Genomic DNA, 22153 nt, shown 5'->3' with positions numbered 1-22153 from the left:
CCTGAACAGGCTCCATTCTTTGCCCCCCAGACATGGTATAGTGTGAAAGAGGAGCGTGTACGTGAAAACCTGTACCTAATAGTTCTTCACAAAGGGCAGAATTAGAAGCCATGAGCCAAGAAGGAGGATTTAAAGATTGGAGTTGAAAGCAAGAACTAAAGTTTTCAGATAATGAAGCCTGGTGAGTTTCATATTAGGTTACCAAAGAAAGTGGTAGTGTTTCTGAAAGGTCTTTTCTGTCTGATAGGGATGGAATATGATTGAAGAGGAGAAGAGGGTTCCCGCACCCCCAAGTTCCTCCCAATCATACTTATAGGAGCAGCCACATCAAACCTGTCTGTAAAACAGAAGGACCAAAATTTTCAGACTCCTTTGCACTCCATAGTTTATAGCATCTGCAGCAATCTTATTCTACTGGGCCAAGAATGTTCAAGGTTGCCCAGTTGATCTGGAAAGTCTCCAAGCTGTGTGTGTGCGTATGCGTGTGTGCATGTGTGTGATATACAGACAGAGAGAGCCAGAGATGCAGTTGGTTAGTGTCCTCTAGTCTGCCTTAGTCTGAAAACTACTGATTTCAAAGCAGCTCTTGTCTGGGTGGGGTATAACAATTCTATTTTGTAGTCCCCAAACATAGATAAACCACAAACCTAAAACGCCATCAAGTAGAAAGGTTCTCAAAGCAGTGAATAAATAAAACTTTATTCACTCACATTTCTGATTAAGATCCCTAACGAATAAAAACTTTAAGAAGCATAATGTGCCCGATCTACACTGAAAAGTGTTGTGCAACTTGGATCCCTTGTGAAAACCATTATTTTTTGCTTCAGTTTATCTCATTTAGCTTGAAAGTCATTTTAAAATCATGCTCCAGCTTAGGAAATGGACATGTAGAATCAATAAGCCATCAGAGCTCTTCTGAGCGGCTGTAGAGACGAGGCATTAGCCTGCACTTCAGACGTGTACGCGAGGTCTGATTAGGGTGGAAGGAGATGCGTGGCTGTGGGCAGGCGAGGGGGACGACCATGCTGCAGATGCGGGGTGGCCTCCCCTCCCCTGCCGCAGCCCCGGACAGCGGGCTGCCCCTGGAGACAGGCCTTCTGCCCTCGGGGTGCCCTTCTGTCTGCCCCAGGAGTCGAGGCCACAGGAGCGGTCAGAGCCAGAGCGTCACCTCCAAACCAGGCCAGCTAACCAAAGCCTGCCGCCAGACCCCAGACCTCCCAGAGCTGTTCCCAGACTGCGCAGGGATCTGGTGGTGGGCGGCCCCTGTCGGTCCACGTCGCTTAAACACAAGTGTAAGTTAAATGCACACATAGGTTATAAAAGCCGGAATCAACGCTCAGCTCCCGCTGTGCTTCCTTGTGCTGGCTCTGCGCTAGCCAGCATGGCAGCCCCTGGCCACGTGTGCTTATTTACATATAAACACCCTGAATTTGAATTTAACTTAAGGAGACTTGCAGTGTGCTCTGTACCACCCGGCTCCCCACCGCCGCCGCCGCCTCCTGGGGTGCACGCCCCACATTCTCCAGTCTCTGCCTGGAGGCCAGCTCCTGGCCGATGTGGCCCGACTCCACCTGATGTGACCTCCGCCAGGGTCTCCTGTCCCTCACGGCCCGGGTCACCCCCCGACCGCAGACTTTATGTCGACTTCATCTGCTTCCCTTCCGGTGCCAACGCCGCGACGTCCCTGCTGCCCACCCTCCTCCCAGGGTCACCCGTTTGCACCAAACAGGGCTCAGTAAGCAGCGGTGGAGGGAAGACACGGCCATGCCCTGTCCGGGTCTCCTAGGCCCGTCAGATCTGGGACACTTGGGACCTCAGCTGGGGACGGGGCACAGACATGCCCTGCGGTATCCTCTCTGACCTTTTTGAAGCTGGAGGAAGCCATCTGGAAAAGCAGTACTTGACCTGATGAACCGACAGACGGAGGCACCCCACACCCGCACCCCACCCCCATCCAGTGCCGCCCCCTCCCACCCCCGTCTGTGCCCCAAGGTCACTCTGGCCCCCACGACGGGGACAATGAGGACAGGCTGTGTGGGTCTGTCTTGTGGGGTTCCTCTCAGGCCAAGGACAGCTTTCACCAAGGCCAGGAGCTGAGATGGTGAACGTGCAGAAGCCCAGGGCTCTGGGGGAGCCGGGCGTGTTCACCGGGGACCCGGTGCCCAGGGCACGTCCTGCCGAGCCCAGGACAGTGGGGCGCGGAGGGAAGCGTGTGTCCACTGCAGGGACGGAGCCTCCGCAAGAGACACACAGCAGGAGTGAGTCCGGTTCCCGCGAACCAGCTCCTTCCGGGAGCAGCAGGTCGATCTACTCGCGAGCAGACAGGTGTGGAGAGGAGCCCACAACGGAAACAGCCACGGAAGCAGCAACATACAGCTCGGAAGGGAGGGCTATAAGTGTATTTCGGGTGATTGCACATAATTCACCCACATCATCTCCACCGTGATGGGCTCTGGTGAGGACAGAGAAACTGCTGTCCGACGTGAGCGCAGCAACAGACGGCCGAGGGCCAGGGGCAGCACTGACGGAGAAGGAAGCTCCTTAGGGGAACCGTCTGTCCTTCCCGATCTGCAGGGGGTCGTCCCCACGCGGCGTCTGGCTCTCCTACCTTTGAGCATCACCTGCATCCCGGCAACTTCGCAGCGGCGGGCAGGTGAAGAGGGGACGATGCCTCGTGAGAGCAAGGCCCCCAGGTGTGGGGGGCTGCCCCCCAGTAGAACATGTGCAGAAGGAGGACTCCCCTGTGCCCGGAAGAGCCTGTGAACTGGTCTCACTGGGCGTCAGGGGTCCTTTTGGGCAAACAGTGCAGGGGGACTCTGACCGGCTGGCATGCAGTGTTCTACTTTCCTTAATCAGAAAATAATCCTGGGGAATTCTAAATATTTTTTCACAATCAATAGGGAAGTCTTGTGCCAGATAGCAACCATCCACCTTGAACAACTTTTAAGAGAGATGCTGAGTATTTTATTAACTTAACCCAGGCACCAGGGCTTCCCTGGCAGTCCACTGGGTAAGACTTCCAGATCCCCTGCAGGCGGTGTGGGTTCCATCTCTGGTCGGGGAACTAAGATCCTACCCACATGTCTCACGGCCAAAAAACCAAAACATAAAACAATACGATAATACAGTCAATAAAGACTTTTAAAATAGTTCACATCAAAAATAATAATAATAATAATGTCTTAAGGAAAAAAAACAACAGGCAACTCTCCAGGTCCAGGCTTGCGGTCACTGCGGCCTGTAGGTGCAGCACTGTGCCTGGCACCCTGGGGCAGGTCTGGCCTATGCTAGGAAATGTATAGCCAGCACTGGACGCTCTGGGATCGCTCAGGGCTGGTGATGGTGAAGAAATGCCTATTGTTTGGAGGAAGAAGAAGAAAGAAGTTGTATGTCTGCATCTAAGAAGAAAATAAGAAGCAGTGGATTCTGGGGGAGAGGCTGAGGAGGCCCCAGGCCAGCTCTCAGAGGCCGATTTATTGCTCTGCCCATCGAGAACCCACCCCGAGTTCTCAGAATTTGCGCTAAGGAACCCGGGACATCCAGGAGAGGGCCCTTCCACTCTTCAAAAGAGACCTCAGTGTCCACCCTGCCCCATGAAGTCCTGGGCTCCCCCTGGGTGCCAGTAGGGGAGCTGGGGGGCCCTCAGTGAGGTCAGTGGGCCTCTGGTCCACGTGGCCTCTGGCTGCTCTTCCCAGCCTCCGCCCTTCTCACCAGCAGAGGAAGGGTGACCCCAGGAGTGACATTTCCTACATGAAGGGCCAGAGGAAACTGGCCTTTTGTGATTTGCAACCCATGGAGGGTGGACTCTTAGACCACGTCTTCTACGACCTGGCAGACCTAGAGAATTTCCGATGTGAATAAGTGTCTCTTTTTCCTGTTCTACATTTTTGTTTTAATCTGTTGTCTACTTGAGAGATTTTAACGTCTGGAAAGAACAACAGCAACCCACATTTTGATTCTAGACACTGAAAGAATCAAAAGGTGGTCTCAGACTAACCTTTGGAGACAAAATGCTCATTGAAGTCTGCACTTGGTTTTATAAGATTATAAGCCACAGAGTTCTAACCACATCAAATTTTGGTTATGAGGATGGAGAAGAAAAATTTTCCTACATGGCTCCATTTTTTAGAGAACTTTTTGTTGCTGTTTTCTATTTGTAGCTTTGAGCATAAATTGTTTATAACAATCTGATTCAAAAGAGAAAATTCAGACCTGCAACATTTCACAAAGCTCACACTGGAATCCAAGAGACGCGGAGAATCCCAACAAAAATCCCGGTGTCCTTGGTGAGGAAGCGCCACAGAGACCCCGTGGGCTGAGCTCCTGAACCCCCTGCGCCTCCTGGGCGCAGGGCCCTCCCCTGGGAGTGGCTGGACCAGCTGTCCTCCAGTTTCCGGAGGCGTGGACACCCTGGGAGCCCCTCTCAAAGGCGAGCCCAAGGCTGCCCCCAGCACGCTCCTCCTGCCCGTGCTCTGCTAGAGAAGAGACTCCACCAGACAGGAAGGCCACAGAGATGCTGGGGCCTTCTCCTTAAAACTCTGAGTGGCTGCGCTCTTTTGTTTAGAATGTGGACCTGAACTTCAAAATAATTTTCTGATAAAACATCTTTTTTCATCACAAACACATTCTGTTTCCTGGGTCATTCATCACGTGAAGAACTACCCCCACTGACTCCCGAATCTCTTTGGATTGAAAATTCAGTTTGTGGACCATCGGTACCGCGTTGTTAATGCCTAGCTGGCCCAGAGACTTCTGGACCATTTCCCACCGCCTGCTTCCATGTGTGGTCCTTTTCATCATGAGGCTCAGCGAAAACATAACTAGAAGGGTAAACTACCCGAAAGAGAAAAATCAGAGACGGAATTCTGAAAGTTCGCTGTGAATGATTTTGAATTCTGGAGGCTGAAGCTTCAAACCTCTTGCTGGCAGTTTCCTGACGGACCCCCTCCATCCGTCCACATCATTAAGGCTTGACTTTATCTCACATGTGTTTTGAAAGAGTTAAATACTGATAACTTGAGAACTGACGAGGATTTTCCGCAGCTGGAGTTGTCTCTTCTGCCATCCCCATGCTCATGGCTGGGGTCCGGCAGCCTCGAGGACACAGAGGGTGGCCTTCGGGTTTTGAGAGCCTCACCCTGGCCGTGAGTGATGTACTGTTAGGTGAACACCTCCTCGGTATTTCTGATGCGTTCACTGGTATTGTTTTCCTTTTGCTGCTCTTTGGGAAAACATGTATCCTTATTCTAAGGCTATAGATGCCTAGAAATTATCCAAAGGAGCAACAAAATTTATTTCATACAATTAATGATACTCTCTAACTAATAACATAGGACAAATTTGATTTGCTGATGTTTAGAGATGTTAAATTTCAAAAATGTGTTGGTTCCACGTGTGGGCCGGCAAGGATGTTGTTTTCTGTTATTGATGTGTTGATGTCCAGCCCAGTTCACCAACAAAAACCTTTCCTAAGGAGACAGCACAGAATCCATAAAGAAAACACTTGGGCCCCCCGACAGCTCTGAGTCACCCAGTATCTTCTACCAATCAATACGCCTCATTTCCTCACTAATACACTTTAAAAATTCTTCTTACTCTGGTTTGTTTAATCATAGAAACATAGTATATTTGAAACTGGCAGGCAGTTAACCAAATCCAACCTGAAGTGGGCGGGGGAATCAATTTGCAAATCCATTTAGTATTATCTATATTTTGCAATATACATGGTAGTGATCACATAGCATGAGGGGAAACGATGCATACTCTATAAATATTCCTTTAGAGTTAGAATATGTTCCAGATGAAATACAGGGGTTCAGTTCAGTTCAGTCGCTCAGTCATGTCCGACTCTTTGCGACCCCATGGACTGCAGCACACCAGGCTTCCCTGTCCATCCCCAACTCCCCGAGCTTGCTCAAACTCAGGTCCATCAAGTGGTGATGCCATCGAATACAAGGGTTAGGGTAATTTTTAACATGGTCCTTTTTCAAAGGAGTATTCCCAAATTTTTTTGAGATTGGACATGACACTTATCCACACATCATCTCTGCCACCTCACATGACACATCCGCACGGTGCATCTGCCAGCTCACCACGGCCAGCTGCACCCGAGGTGCAGGGTGACTGCAGCAGGTGTGGGATTGTGTGTTACGGTGGCGCCAACTCACCGCACTCCTGCTTTTAGCGGGCGTCTGGCCACTGCGCACTTCTCCCCCTCCACCCTCTCCAGCCCACTGAGATACAGTGAATCAAAGTCGCTTCTAAGTTTTGCTGGGGCTTGTTGCTTCACAGCGTATCTTGATAAACTGGCTCTAAGGTAGAAAATTCAAAGCCACTCTCAGCCCCAGCGTGTGCTCCTGGTACTGACTGCCCAGGGTCCATGTCGGCGCAGAACCCACCAATGTCAGGATGTTGGCGTCTCAGGGAGGACCCACCAATGTCGGGATGTCGGCATCCCAGCAGGACCCACCAGAACCTTGGGCTTTCTTCTGTGCTGCCCAAGCATCTCTGGGAAATCAATTTAAATGAAATTGCTGTGAACATCTGCTTACAAGTTGGCAACAAGTTGAGGACTCTTAGAAAGCCTAGTCACACAATGGATATCATTATCATGCACGTGGTCGGGCAGTAAATAAAGAAATTCACTTTTAAAAGCAATGCTTAAAATTTAGAAGTAATGAAAAAGTGATATTTTAAAATTATATTTAGGCTTCCCAAGTGGCTCAGTGGTAAAGAACCCACCTGCCAATGCAGGAGATGGGGACTTGATCCCTGAGTCAGGAAGATCCCCTGGAGGAGGAAACGGCAACCCACTCCAGTGTTCTTGCCTGGAGAATCCCATGGACTACGAGTCTGGCGGGCTGCAGTCCAGGGGGTCACCACTTAGCAACTGAACACCACCACCAAGACCATCCTCACCTACCCAGCGGCCTGTCAGTTCCGGGAATTCCCAGTCTGTAGCAGATGTCTTACACCGCCCACCCCCCACCCCCGTCCCGGGCCCTGCGCACACGCCCCTTTTCACGTCCCTTCCGCCTGCGGATCTGCAGGGTCCCCAGGCCCCGGGCGGGCCGCGCCCGAGTTCGCCCCCCGCGCTGCCGCAGCCGCGGTTCTAGCCGCTTTCCCTCTTGTTTTCTCGTGTGTCCTTGTGTCTGCTCTCTCTGCAGAAGACCGCCAGCTGGGCTGTCACGGCGCGCGCGCGCTGCAGGACGCGGAGAAGGACGACAACAACAACGACGAGTACGACAACTACGACGAGCTGGTGGCCAAGTCGCTGCTGAACCTCGGCAAGATCGCGGAGGACGCGGCGTACCGCGCGCGCACCGAGTCCGAGATGAACAGCAGCACGTCCCACAGCCTGGAGGACGACAGCGACAAGACGGAGGGCCCCGGCCGCAAGGGCGAGCTCAGCCTGGACCTCGACAGCGACGTGGTCAGGGAGACGGTGGACTCGCTGAAGCTTCTGGCCCAGGGCCACGGCGCCGTGCTGGGGGACCACCCGGGTGACCGCGCCTACGCGGACGCGCTGGCGCCGCCCGACGGCCGGACCTTGAGCTACGGGATGCTGGGCAAGCCGGCCAACAACGGGCTGGCGGACAAGCTGGTGGAGGAGAGCGACGAGGAGGTGTGTCTGAGCAGCCTGGAGTGTCTGCGCAACCAGTGCTTCGACCTGGCGCGCAAGCTGAGCGAAGGCAGCCCCCAGGAGCGGCCGCCCCCGCCCGGCGCCGGCCCGCGCGCGCACGGCCGCCCGGAAGACGACTTCCCGGGCCGGACGCCGGACCGCAGCTACTCGGACATGATGAACCTGATGCGGTTGGAGGAGCAGCTGAGCCCCCGGCCCAGAACGTTCTCCAGCTGTGCCAAGGAGGACGGCGGGTACCGCGAGCGCGACGACGACGCCGCCTCCGTGACCTCCGACCGGTCGGAGGAGGTGTTTGACATGACCAAGGGCAACCTGACCCTCCTGGAGAAAGCCATCGCCCTGGAGACCGAGAGGGCCAAGGCCATGAGGGAGAAGATGGCGCTGGAGGCAGGCCGGAGGGACAGTCTGCGGTCCTTCGAGGACCAGTCCCCGCGGCCGCTCCCCGGGGAGGAGAGGAAGCCTAAGTCCGCGGACAGCCATGTCAAAAAGCCATACTATGGTAAAGGTAATATTTCTACCTAACGTAAGTGGCCTCATGGAAGCGGGAGCTAGGGCGAAAGCTGTCAGGCGTAGGCTGCCGCTCGAGGAGGCATCTCACTGCGTTGCATCACCAATGCATGCTTCTTGCAGGTGATTCCAGAATTATGCCTCATGGCTATGTCTCCGAAGAGCAAATAAATTATCTGTGTGAGAAGTGCACCAAGCAGCTTAATAACATGATATTTCAGGGGAAGATGCATGTCTTGGAGATCCAGGGTGAGAGCACACGCCCATCACGTGATAGAGAATGTTAGGATGAGTCTGTTTTCTCGCAGAGGAGCCACAGTCCGTGTGGAGTGGCAAGGGTTTACGTGGCAATTAGCCAAGGGGGGTGAAGCGTGCATTTCAAATCTCATTGAGTAGGTGGCGTCATGATTTATGAAACTGAAAGTGAAGTCGCTCAGTCACGTCTGACTCTTTGCAACCCCATGGACTGTAGCCTAGCAGGCTCCTCCATCCATGGGATTTGCCAGGCAAGAGTACTGGAATGGGCTGCCATTGCCTTCTCCAGGAGATCTTCCCAACCCAGAGTTTGAAGCCGGGTCTTCCGCCTTGTAAGCAGACGCTTTACCATCTGAGCCACCAGGGAAGTCCTTGATTTATGAAATTCTCATCAAATGACAGTTATTGAGCAAAGCTCCCCCCTGGCAAACATCCCTGCTGGAAACTGCACAGTAGCAGCAGGACGACCGCTAACATCCGGCGAGGGCAGTGACCCCTCATTCCTTACCTTAAGGTGGTCGGTTAGTGACGGGAGCCGCGTGTCCCCAGCTGAGACCAATAGTCTGCTTTTAGGGTACCCACCCCTCACTGTTCCCAGCCACCGTGGAAACAGTCGTGGTGCTTGCTTTATCAGGAGACACTCAAAACCATCCTCTGTCGTAGCTCCAACCAGGTTCCCAGTTGTGAAGTGTCTGCACGGGTCTGTAAATTCAGCCACATGCCTGTACGGTTGCTGCACCTAACATGTGCAGATGTGTACTTCCAGCCTGAACAGGCAACCTCATGTTTCCGGTAACAGCCATGTTCACTTTCAGTAGGAAGTGGATTATAATTTGACCTCATGTAGGACCTTGTGAATATTTCAGTTTCAAGACTCTTTCAGAACAAAGTGAGAAGAAACAACTTCAAGAATGAAATTGGTGATTCCTTAAATTCTTCCCTAGTTGTACCAGAAAGTTCTTCTGTCGTGTGTATTGTCCTGTTCTTTATGAATATCAGTTCCTTATAACGAGGTTCAGATTTTGCTTTGGAAATCAGTTGCTAGGGCAAAGTCACGCAATGAGAACCCAGTTCTTCTGCAGGGTCACAGGTCTGTATTCTCCTCTCGATGGGCATGTACCCCCAGGGGCGCACTGGGCTTTGCTTTAACCGAACTCCGCTGGAGACAGACCTCAGCCAGAGGCCTGCTGGGTTCTGCATGTGCCAGGTGCTTGGGTGCTGACGGCCATTTCAGTAAAGCAGGTGCAGGCCAGACCCTGTGAAGTGCAGGGTATGAAGAAGGGTCCTCTCGTAAAGGCCATGACATGGAGCTCAGGCGGTCGTCAGGCTTGCTTTGGGTGTTGCAAGACCCGGAGATGCAGCGAGTGTGTTTATAATGAGCACAGTCTCTTAGAAATCCGTAGTTGGATAGTTGCGAATCCCAGGTGGCCTAGTGGTGAAGAACTCACATGCTAATACAGGAGACATACGGGACGAACGTTCGATCCCTGGGTTGGGAACACACTCCATTGTTCTTGCCTGGAGAACCCCTTGGACAGAGAAACTCAGTGGTCTACAGGCCACGGGGTCAGAGTCAAACACGACTGAAGAGACTTAACACACACACGGAAACGGAACACTTGGGGAAGCGCTGTCCTTCCCTGCGGACCGGCTCCGGGGACAGACGCGACGGCTTTCCGCAGAGTGTGTTTCAGGCCTGAGTCTGGTTGAGAAGGCAGCCACGCGGGCTCCTGCACGCCCGGGGTTCCTAGGCCTGTGTTGGTTTCTGCAGTTTCTTTCAACCCAGCAACTTCCTGTAGATTTTCAATCACTTTGTTTTGTTATTGTTGTTGTTTTGTGTTGTTTTGGGGAAGAAGCGGAGTTCAGATCACTTGTTTCCCCTAAATAAACAGGGACAGAATGGAAACAAACAGTAAAATCCCAAAACAGAGATGCGCTTCTTCCCTGAAAGGGGGGGCAGATTGGGGATTGGACTTTCCTGACAACTTCCGCCTCTCCCCAGGTTTTCCACATCCTCCCCCTCTGGCCAAAGCCCAGCTCCATTTCCTGTCAGTGTGTTCCATGTCGCTCCCAAATTTCTTTTGAAGATGTCGTAGTTCTATGCAGAACCAAATGAATAAAGCCGAGGAAGGACACCAGTGTGGGGAGAGAGATGAATGGTCTCCTATTTAAAAAAGCTATCTGCCCTCCTGGGCTTCCCTGGCGGCTCAGAGTAAAGAATCTGCCTGCAGTGCGGGGGACCTGGTTCCATCCCTGGGTCAGGAAGATCCCCTAAGAAGGGACCGTCTGCCCACTCCAGTATTCTCGCCTGGGAGATCCCACGGACAGAGGAGCCTGGCAGGCATGGCCAAGTGTGTATCAACAATCTATGGTCAGCTTCTCTGCTGCTTTATTAAACATGGAGAGAACACTCACACCGATTCTCATCCATACACAATCTTTTCAAAGTGAGTAGCCTTTCCAAAAGCTTGAGCTAAAACAAAAGAAGTTCATCACAAGACTTTTTCCACCTTCTCCTCCAAAGGGTCTACTCCCAAGGGAGGAAGGGAAGGGCTAGATCCAGCACTCAGGTGTTTCTGGATGTGGTTGCAAGGTTTTGGGGTAGATTGTTGGCCTGTTTTGCTTGCTTGGTTGTTTTGCATTTGCTCAAAGATTTGCTTTCAAGATGGATTGGGGTTGGAGAAGGGAGAAACCAAGGAGGCGGGGGTGTTGGCAAAGGCAGAGGTGACCACCCGCCCCCAGGACACAGGCATCCAGAGGAGGGTACACCCTGGCGTCTCCAAACCTGCAGTGGCCGGAGCCACTGTGTTTATACAGATCTGCACTGAGCTTCAGAACACTCAAGATCGTGACATAGTATAATTTGTTAGGAAACCGTAAAAACTCGTGGAAAAGAGTCACTTAATGATTCCTAATAGTTATAACTTACATTTTTATCTTTTAAAGTCATTTATATCTAGTTTATGATGTTAAATATCTCTAATTTATGATCTTAAATAATATTTTCCTTTGAAACGGTTACTTGCACTTACTATTTTACATTTGCATCCATTCAGTTATACCACTATTATTATGAAATTACTCAAAGGCAATAAAATGCTGAGCCTTTTGGTTGTCAGAGAATCTCAAACTTAAAGATATTTAGAAATTGAAGTCACAGAACCATAGATTTAGATATGTCTTCAGAGTTGATTATCTGTAAATAAAGCCAGAAAGTAGCTGACCATTGTATCTCGGACATATCTCTCATGGTTTAAGAGATTCCAAGACCTGAAAGCTATATCTTAGAGAATAAAATGATAGCTAAACAATAAAAGGAAGGATTTTTATACAAACATAAAAGTATATATATATATATATATATATATTCCTGTGAATCCTATGTCTATTTCAAGTTTGCGTAAATGATTAAGAAAAAAATCATATAAAAGTTCCAAAATCTTTAAACCAGTCGTCTTTCTTGATATAAAATGAATCCTTCTCCAAAAGTAAAACATTTGTTTTCTAGATGTTTTACTAGAAAAATTACTATTGGCCTGATTAATGCAGTATCAATACAGAAGCATTAAATTCCGAAAGATCTGTTACCTGTAGCTTCCCTGGGCCAGACTTCTAGTAGTCCCCATCTATGGTTCATCTGTGCATCTCGTTTTGAAAACTGGTTCAAAAATAGTGTTTCACACACTGGTATGACTATTTGGTCTGGGCTTTATCTTAGAAATAGGTTCTGGGGTTGTTTTCTGCACATTCATGAACTGTGGCCAATTCTGGTCTAGGGTTAATTTTGTTAGCAATGTCACTGTACTCTGGCATCTGGCGTTCAAGTTCTGACCAAATGTCAGCCCTGCTCCGCCCCAGCGGGCACCACAGCGCCTGCAGGCTGCCTAGAAGCATTGCCTCTTAGTTTGGTGCATGCCCGCACAGCTGTCCAAGCCTTCCTCTGGTTCCAAGCACAGACGAAGAGATCAAAACAAACGATTGCTCCAGCAGCTTCTGAAACATTTTTGATTGCCCGTCACCTCTGTCAGGTGGGGTCCTGCCATTTCGGTCATTTGCTTGCAGTGCCTTCTAAGAGTTCAGTCTGTCTTGAGAAAAGCACTGAATTTGTGTCCTAAGAACGGTGTTCCAAGAAAAGACATTTCAGTACCAGTAAAATTGTGCAGCTAATGGCGTACACGATCAGAGAATTCAGTAAGAAACTCTGCCGCAGAGTGCTTAAAAGGCGTTACGTTTCCTGGTTGGATTTATCACGAAGCAGTTGCTGAAGGATTATGGAGATGTCTTGTTCTCTGAGAAGGTCACTGTCTCATCATTATTTATGTTGATTTCTTTGAGCAACAACTTATCATGTAACACACGGGAAACAATTAATCAAGAGTTCAGGTAGGGAGAGCCTTTTTTTTCTTTAGCATCGAAAGTAAAATATGATTCATGATTAATCATCACCGTTTAAGGTAAAAAAAAAAAAAATCACCTGAAACCAGAGAACGACCCAGGATGTCACAGTGTGTCCCCGACACCTGCTTTATGTCTTTATGTATCAAGGTCTCTTCAGATTGTTAAATAATCACATTTGTCTTCGGTTGGTTGAAAAAAAAAATTCATTCTCTTGACACCTGTTATCACTTTTAGATCCCTCGAGAGCAGAAAAGAAAGAGAGCAAGTGCCCCACCCCCGGGTGTGATGGAACGGGCCACGTAACCGGGCTTTATCCGCATCACCGCAGTCTGTCCGGATGCCCGCACAAAGATAGGGTCCCTCCAGAAAGTAAGTCCGTGTTCACCAACGCCCTGGCGCGCACACACCTGTGCCTCGTCTCTGCATCCTCGCCTGTCATTCCATCTCCGGTCAGCGCCGCCTGACGCGGGCATGTCCTTGTCCGAGGGGCAGCTCGGCCAGGACCCCGGCTCCCCCCCCGCCCCCGCAGCGTCCCCTCGGTGGGGTCCCTGCACACCCACCTCGGACCCCAGCTCCACATCAGTGTCGCCTCCCCCCGTGGCCCCCGTGCAGACGGCCTGGTCCTGCCTTCATCTCGAGCTCGCGGCGACCCACACCAGTCACTTCACTCCTTTCCTCCCCACAGATTGCAGCTCCGAGTCTAGACAGTCTCTGAGACATCCACCCCGCGCCCCCCGGCTCTGACCCCCAAAGAAAAGGGACTCTGAGGTGGCTTTTGCCCAGTTATCTGAGCTTCTCCATCCACGCGAACCAGTACTTATGTGTAACTGCATCCTACTTACCTATTTCATACTGTCCCAACATTTCTACACGATAAAATCTTAAGGAGGTTTAACTTGAGTGGGTTTCAATCTTACAAATCTGTTTGAATTAGTTAGGTTCTAAGAACATGCACTCCATCTATGAAAACAACTAAATTTCTTTTAGAATTGAAATGATGTACCTTTTTTGCTTATCTTTTCTCGACACTTAAACTGTGCCAACTATGAAGGTACAATTAGAACTGATGGCTCAGGGAAAAGGCACGTTTTCAGGAATGACTGTGTCGGCCCCTGATTTGGTGTCTTAAGGCGGTGGGGGTTCCCTCGTCCTGTAAGACGCGGTTGCTAGTGGGGACCACTCGTCGCCCAGCTGGAGAAGCGGCAGTGGCCAGCTGGTGGTTGAGGGGGCCCTTCCGGGGACTTCCCCCATCACAGCGGCCAGCTTTGGAGAAGCAGAGAAAGCGGTGCAGCTTAGGGAACAGGTTGAGCTGAGTGTCTTCAGGTGACATTGGTAGAAGCTGCTGTGGCTGCAGGCTTGCAGGTGGCCCCTGGCGACGGGAAGGCCGTGTCTCTCGGAATCGTCCTGCGAGCGAAGGCGCAGGGCTGCGGCCGCAGCGGATTGCAGAGAGGCCGCGCCCGTGTGTTACATGAGCAGGGGCAGCTCGCTTCACCCCGGCCGCTTCCACCCAGCACCCCTGGGTCGGGCACCCGCTCGCACTCATCCAATCCCCAGGACACCCGCAGGGGCATTGGCCCTGTTTTCAGATGAGGGACAGGAAGGCCCGGTGCTGCCTCCTCCCCCGGGAATCGGCTCGGCTCCTGGCGCCCTGAGGATGTGCGGCGCTTTCTGAGCTCCTCCAAGCGGAGAACAGAGCTCAGACCCAAACCCGCCTCTGTCCCAGCCCCGAGCCCAGCTGTCTCCGTGGAGACCTGGGCTTGGCGTTGAGGTGCAGTCTGACCAGCTGTGTCGTGGGGCGGGAGACCTGCGCTCTGGGCCTCTCGTCCTCATCTACAAACAAGGCGGTAGGACCCAGCACTAACCCGTGAAGAGCAGGGAGCTTCTCTCTGCACTGTTCCTTTGAGACATCAAAGTAGAGCGTCCGTTCCCACGGCTGAGCGATCCTCCTGACTCCCCATTCCCCAAGAGCAGTCTAAGGCAGTGTCTTCTGCAGCCTGACCCCGTGTCAGGCCGCGCCTGGCTGGGCCTTCTTCATGTGCCGTGGACTCAGCTCTGACCCAGGGTCACCGTCACTTTCTCGGACACCCACAGGAGGCCGTTTCCAAAGATGGACTCCCACGGGAGTCTTTGCCATGGAAATGACGAAGAGTCAAAGCACTCCATAGAAGCATGTCTCTTTCTACTTTTGACTTGTTAGCTTTTTTGGGCCAGCACACCCTAACTGCTTTCCTGTCCAGTTGAATTCCGTAAAGTAGCCTGTACCCCAGCTTTCGGCACACCGTGTTAGAGACACGGAGGACTCACGGAGAGGGGCGTGAGACAGAGCTTTGGTCCAGGAGACCCCAGCCTGGCTCGGCGGGGGTCGGCCACGTGCCCACCTCACCACCGAGCCCCGGCCCCTGCTGCGGGCCTCAGGACCAGGGCCACCGCGGGCTTCGCGCAGACGATGCTCGGGCCGTCCTGTCTGAGAGGGAACCCTTGATGTTCTCCAAGAGCTGTCGTGACAGTCCATGTGGTAGCCCAGGCAGACGGGAGGTGGTGCCTGAGGGTTGGGTCCAAGGAACATTCCAGAGACAGGCTGGCAGGACAGGACTGAGAAGGAGAAAGGGAGGGCGGTTGAGAAGATGCCCAGGACCCTCCCAGGGTCAACGTCGAGTCTCCCCCGATCACCGAAGTGGGGAATCCAGAACAGGGCACGTCCCATAGAGAGTCTGGTGGCCTGGACTTCTCCAGCTGAAGCTGGACGCTGTGTGTGACGTTCCCCACGGGCCGGACGGCCAGCGGGACACCTGGACAAGGTCAGACACACAGTGGGGTGGTCCTCTGGGCAGCGTCAGTAAAACCAGGATGTAGCTGCTCGGAGAGGAGGCTGAAGAGGAGACCAGCCTGGGAGGTCTGGACACAGGCTTGTAGGAAGGGGGGCAGAGGAGGGCACACAGGAGCGGAGACCCCCCCAGGGGCAGAGGACGGGGCAGCAGGCGGTTTCTCTGAAAGGCCCACACGTGCAGGGGTGTCTGAGAAAGAAGTCGGGCAGAAGCTGATGGAGAGAGCAGCGAGTTTGCTGAGAGAGGCTGGAGCTGACCCCCGAGAGGGAGACTGAGCCCTGGAGGAAGCCGAGAGGCCTGCAGGCCCAGGGCAGCGCAGACCCCGTCCCAGGGCAGGCCGGATGCAGAGGACGGAGCAGGCCTTGGCAGGAGAGGGTGGCCCACAGCGCAGGCGGGAGCGGAAGGCGTGTGCGGTCTCCAAGGGAGACTTAGCACTCTACGGGTTCAGTCTCAAAGGGGAGGAGAGGAAGCTGTGTCGCGGGGAAGGTTGAGAGCGGTGATGAGCAGGTGATGGGGGCGTCAGTGAAGGACCAAGAAGCAAACCAAGGAGGGAAGGTCGGAGAGCAGGGGCGGGGGGCAGGGCGATGCCCGCTCCCGCACGGATGGAGCCTGGACCGCCGGGACAGACAGGGCCGAGGGGGCCCAGGGCCCCATCAGGGGGACGTGGAGGGGCTCCAGGGAAGTGTGGGGGGGGGGTGCCTGAGATGAGAGGGACTGTAGGCAACGGAGACATACAGGGTTCAGGCAGACCGTGTTTGCCAGGTGCCAGGACACCCTTGCCACGGAGGGTCCGCATGCACACTACACGGTCCCCCGGAGGTCAGGGGCCACTGGGCAGGGGGCCGGGGAGGGGCGGTCATGGCACTGCTCACCCCCGGTGGTCCCCACAGTCCAGGGCCACGATCCGTCAGTGAGGACCAGAAAGGAACGGACAGGCGACAGTCCAGGGCCATGACCTCCTCGGGGAGGCTCAGGCTGGCTCTCCAGACAGCGCGGCCTTCTCTGCTCTCTGGGCCAGGCCCTGCCCCTCCTTCCTGGTCTCCCCTGGGCCCGCATAGCTCTTCCTTCCTCGTATAATCAAGAACAGGGTACCCAGTTCCTAGATGAAAAGTCATCACCTAACTCACTGTACGTGCAGTCGGGTTTGGGAGTGCCTGTTCACCCACGACCCCCTCGCGTGTGTTTCCAAGGCAGAGGCGTGTTTACAAGCTGCCGATCTGCGTGCTGCGACACGGCTGACCCCTGCCCCGAGCTTGCGCCTGGGGGCCACACGGGGACCCGGGTTTCCTCCCCCAGCGGGAGCAGCCCAGGGCTCCCACTGCCCGAGCCCCCACTCCCGCCCAGCGCACCCCGCTTTGCATGCCGGTCAGAGTCAGGTGGAGACCACCTCCCCTTCTTCCTACCTGTGTCTCCCTGCCCATGTCCATCTCAGACGTGTGTAGGACTGTCTGTCGTAAACTGACCCAGCCTCTGTTGAAACGACTGCGTATCTTGCCCTGGGACCGTTCTGTGTTTTAACGCTGGGCTGTTTTCTCTGCCTCTCCTTGTCAAGTTCTTGCCATGCATGAGAATGTTCTCAAGTGTCCCACTCCAGGCTGCACGGGGCGAGGGCATGTAAATAGCAACAGGAACTCGCACAGAAGGTAAGCGGAGCTCCTGCGTTCTCGCTGCAGGGGAGCCGGTCCCCGGCAGCCCCGCCCCGTGCCCTCGGGAGGGGGCGCAGCCCCGCGGGACGGGGGCCTGGGCCCTGCCGTCAGGAGGGGGGAGCCGAGCCGGCCCTGGGCGCCCGGCAGAGCTCGGGGCTTAGACCCCGAGTCTGCAGGCGTCTCGCCAGCTCATGACGGAGCGACGGTCCCCCGGGAGGTGTGCTCCTTGAGTTCAGACCCTGGATGGAGCCGTAACCATCTGCAGCGACTCCAAGGAAGGCGGGAACCTCTCCCTTAGCTTCCGGGGGTCGGGAGGTCCCCCGCCCTGTCCTCATCAGACGGGATGGCAGCTAGAGACCCCAGACTGAGCACAGTGCGGCCTCACTCGGCCGCCCCGTGACCCCTGCCGACACCCCGGTCATCCGTGTGGGTGTCACCGGCTGCCAGCAGGTGTGCAAAGATGCTGGTGAGGGGACAGGCCGGGAAAGGGGCCCGAGGAGACAGGCCTTCCTGGGCTGCAGCTGCAGACCGCACTCTGCTCGGGACAAGCCCCATCCTCTCATGCCTTGTCCCGGCTTCTGCTGAGTGACTTCTAATATTCAGTTCGCGTCAGGTCCTTTTATCCAAAAGCCGGAGAGTGATTCTGTCAAATTGTTTTTGTGCTGCCTATCATTTCAGCTTCACGAAGTTGCATAAAGTTGTATCTAAGTGGAGGAAGCTATTATAAGTTTCATTTTCATTGTGGCTTGTCTGGTAAACTTGACTACTTGTGCTAAATTTATAATGAATGAGGTCACAAACTTGTACCCCTCGAAGACGTTCCCGGGCATCCTCTGGAGGACTGTGATGTGATGGCTGGATCAGCCCCCTGATCCCTGATTACAAGGCCCACAACATCAGCTCCTCCGTAAATCTGCAGAATCATGCCAATTCCGGACTCTCTGTGTTTGCAGACGGAGCCTCTGCTCTCTGAGCGGAGATGCACACGGCAGACACCAGGGTTTCACGAAAAACCAGCTCAAACACAGAAGAGCACACTGCTGTCTCTTTCTGTAAATATTTAGGTTCAGAAAACATTTTACAGGAGCCTCGAGATCGTTCTGCCTTCCTCCCCCTTCTGGGTCTCTTTCTGGAGAGCACGCAGCCAGGCTGGTCAGCCTGTGTCCACCGTGCTGAGGTCAGCAAAACCAGAGAGCCCTGCACTCGGGGTTTTCAGGAACCCATCCTACCCAGTGGTCAACTCCCCAGCGAGCATCCCAGAGCGGACACCGCGTCTAAGATTCTGTGTCCCTTGAACGATTCTGCCTCTGTTTTGTCATCCTTGAAAAGGGCCACGCGTTCACTCACGTGACACGGCCATCAGCATGTCTGCTGGAGGTGGGGGGCAAACATGCAAAGCCCCTTCCGGGTTCACTCCATCCCTGAAGTTCGGGAGCCTGTTGCTGCCAGAGGGAGGGTGGGAGGAGGTGATGGGGTCAATGAGGGGGCACTATGGAAGACTCTTAGACCCCCTGTCTTTGCAGCCTTTCCGGATGCCCTATTGCTGCAGCAGAGAAACTGGCAAAGGCCCAGGAAAAGCACCAGAGCTGTGACGTGTCCAAGTCCAACCAGGCCTCCGACCGAGTGCTCAGGTACCAGATGTGCCGTCGGGACCGGTGCATGGCCCTCCCCGTGGGATGGGTGCCCAGACGCTGAGGGGTGGCCGTGCTTAGGGGCAGGGCGGGGGAGCCAGTTCAGTTAGGAGATCTCACTGTGGCCACAACCCCCACCCCCAGCTCATCCATCTTCCCTGGGTCTTCCTGAGCCCTGGGAGTGCAGAGGGAGCCATTGCTGGCTCTCCTTTGGCCCTAATGCTCTAGGTTCTAGCCGAAAAGGCAGCTGGAGAATTCATGGGGTGCCCCAAGTCACTGCATCTTAATTTGGGGGAGAGGGCAGCACCCCTGCTTCAGCCTTTGAGTTCCAAGGGCGCCCACGTCCAGTGCAGAGAAGCCCTGTCCTCAGATGCCCCAGGAGGTGGGCCGGACGATGCCACCCATGTTGTGGGCAAGGAAACTGGGGGACAGGGGGCAGAGGACTTACCTGAGGCCACTCAGTCACTGGCAGTGAAGACGGGGTGGGGGGCAAAGGTCACCTGGTGCCCTCCACTGCGACGTTTAGGATGGTTCCTCGGGGGGCAGTGAAGAGGAAGCCCTCGTTTCCCTCAACACTCATTTCCGCGTGGTCCCTTCAAGCCCTCGTCCATGTGCAAGCTGGTCGACCTCCACGTTTGGTTGGGGTCACAGCAGCAGCCTCCGCGTCCTTGTGAGAATCGTGCCGTGATCCCCACAGCTGCTGGTGCCCAAGGCAGGGCACACCTGTGCTGGAAGCACTTCTAGCCTGGCACTTAGCACGCGTCCAAGCTGACTCTTGAAGGGCAGGCAGTGAGCACGCATGCACACACACACATGCACACATAAAAGCCCACATGTGTGCACACACTCGCACATCTGCACACACACACACACGCTTGTGCACACATACCCACACGTACATTCACACCACACACGACACACAAACACACTCGCACACACACACACGCTTGTGCACACATACCCACACATACCCTCACACCACACACGACACACACAGAAACACACTCGCACACACACACACACACGCTTGTGCACACATACCCACACGTACCCTCATACCACACACGGCACACACAGAAACACACTTGCACACACACACTCACACACTTGTGCACACATACCCACACGTACCCTCATACCACACACGACACACAAACACACATGCACATGCACAGAGATGCCTGCACACACACACCCACGTTTGCACACACACGCACACACACATGCACAGACATGCACACCCACCTACACACACCTGCATGCACAGAGAAAGATGCACACCCACCTACCCAGATAGAGATACACTCACACAGATACACACACATACACACACGCATGCAATTTTGCTTCTGTTAAATTATTTCTTTGGGATAAATCACCTTGAAAAAATCACTAGGCAAATGATACAAACACCTCCCTGGTTTTGTCATGTATTACTTCCCATTTTCCTAAAAGGATTTTACCGTAGTCATTAAACTCCTTTTTATCTCTCAATAGAAAAGTTAAAATCTTTACAGAAAATGAGAAATGCTTCACTGGACAGAAATAAGAAAATAAAAACCTTCTATGATTCTCCCATTTAGAGAGAAAGCGCAGTAAATTCTGGGGTGCGCCCCTCTAGGCCTTTCTCCTCGAGGTCACTGCCCACCTCACTTGTCCCCAAGTGCCCGTGACTCACCCCGCTTACAGGTGCGGCCACACCAACGGCGTCCCTCCCCGAGGACTGCTCAGTGTGACGGCCCCCGTGGTAGCGCACGTTTGGGGAGGAGTGATTAATCTGAGGAGAGTTTGGCCAAAGGGAGAGATTGGGGCAGAGGGCTTCTGTTGAGGCCCCTCCCCTTGCACAGGCCCCCCCAGGGCTGGACAGAGCCCATGCCCACCTCCCTCCCCCCGTCCTGGGCTCAGCTCCAAGCTTGCCTTTCATTGAGGCACTCGCTGGCCCCTGGGCACGGATGAGACACATGGGAAGTGGCAGGCGTCGCCTCACTCAGAGAGAGGACTCCTTTGTGACCCCGAGCCTGGGCCCCTTTCTCCACGTAGTGTGACGGGAAGCCACGTCAACTGACAGTGAAACCGAAGGCCCTGGGCCAGCCCTTCTGCAGCGATGGCCTTCCCCCGCCTTGGGCTAGGAGTAAAGAGGCAGAATGGGGACAGGCCTGGGGGCAGAAGCCCCCTCCATGGTGCGGGAGGCACTGGGCCGGCCAGGCTGGGCTCAGCTCTGCACCCCGAGGGCGCGCTGTTGCCCCAGCTGTGAGCGGGTCTGGAGGACCTGGGCCATCCGTGTCACTTCATGTTCCTCAAATGTCTTCACTCAGGAGCCGCTCGTTCCGGGCGGCGGGGGAACAAGAAGACAGGAAGGAAGGAAGAGAATTTCAACCTACGATCGTTCAGCTACTTATGCTTTTAAGAGTCTTCAGGCAGGGGGTCTAACAGGTCCTTGAGACTTAGGTGAGGGCTACAGTCCTGCCCAAGGCCCCCCTCCGACCCCTGTCTCAGGCCCCCAGCACCTGCTCCGTTTTGTCACCAAATGTCCCTCCTCGATGCCTCTGCTCCAGCACACCCGCCCTCAGAGCTGGTCCCACCTCCTCGGGGCTTAAGGGTCAAGCCTTCCAGGCCCACGTCCTTTGTCCTGGACGAGTAGACAGTCCCAGCCTGGGCCCACCTGCCCCGCCTCCTACTGCCCCCAGAGATGCACTGGGCTTTCTTGCTCCTTATCGTTCAGTGTTCCTGGTGTCTTTCCTGCCCCATCCCGGATCTTAACCTTGACAAACACCACCTTCTCCCTTAAAACTGAATGGACTTTCATGGCCCTGAGGGGTCCTCCATTCCCCAGGACTCTGAGAGCCCTTGGGCTCCTAAAATAAGATCACAGTCCAGGTGACATTTGAAGGCAAGGCCTAGGCTTTCGTTCATTTATGACCCACCCCACTTCCTGCTCAAATGCCCCAAATAATAGACATTTAACTAATTGTTACATCTTTTTGGTGATTTGAGAAGTAAATAAGCTAAATTAATGACATCAAAGTAAATGTGTTGGTGATTTGATAGATAAACTTGTTAACATACGGAGAAGTTTGGGGCAGAAAGTCTTTAAGGGAATTCTCTTACCAATTTCCTGCAAATCTAAAATTATTTTTTAAAAAAAAGTCTAAAAAGTCCTTTGAGATAGATGGACACACGAAACACAAGACAGAATATTCATGAATATGTAACAGAGTTCTTCTATTTAGACATTTTATTCCATCATGT

General features: G+C 53.6%; 1 protein-coding gene across 1 annotated transcript in view; it reads left to right on the top strand.

Annotated features, from left to right (window-relative positions):
- Positions 1–22153, top strand: part of MYT1L (myelin transcription factor 1 like) — a 387004-nt gene that overhangs the window by 286864 nt on the left and 77987 nt on the right. The window contains exons 9-12 of the mRNA XM_061163968.1: positions 7167–8141; positions 13037–13171; positions 17180–17270; positions 18797–18904. Of these exons, the coding sequence (XP_061019951.1) occupies positions 7167–8141; positions 13037–13171; positions 17180–17270; positions 18797–18904 (1309 nt within the window). The remainder of the gene's footprint in view (positions 1–7166; positions 8142–13036; positions 13172–17179; positions 17271–18796; positions 18905–22153) is intronic.

This window comes from Dama dama, chromosome 16 (genome assembly GCF_033118175.1).
Source record: "Dama dama isolate Ldn47 chromosome 16, ASM3311817v1, whole genome shotgun sequence".
In the NCBI taxonomy this organism is placed as follows: Eukaryota; Metazoa; Chordata; class Mammalia; order Artiodactyla; family Cervidae; genus Dama; species Dama dama.
This window is presented reverse-complemented; position numbering and strand designations above follow the sequence as displayed.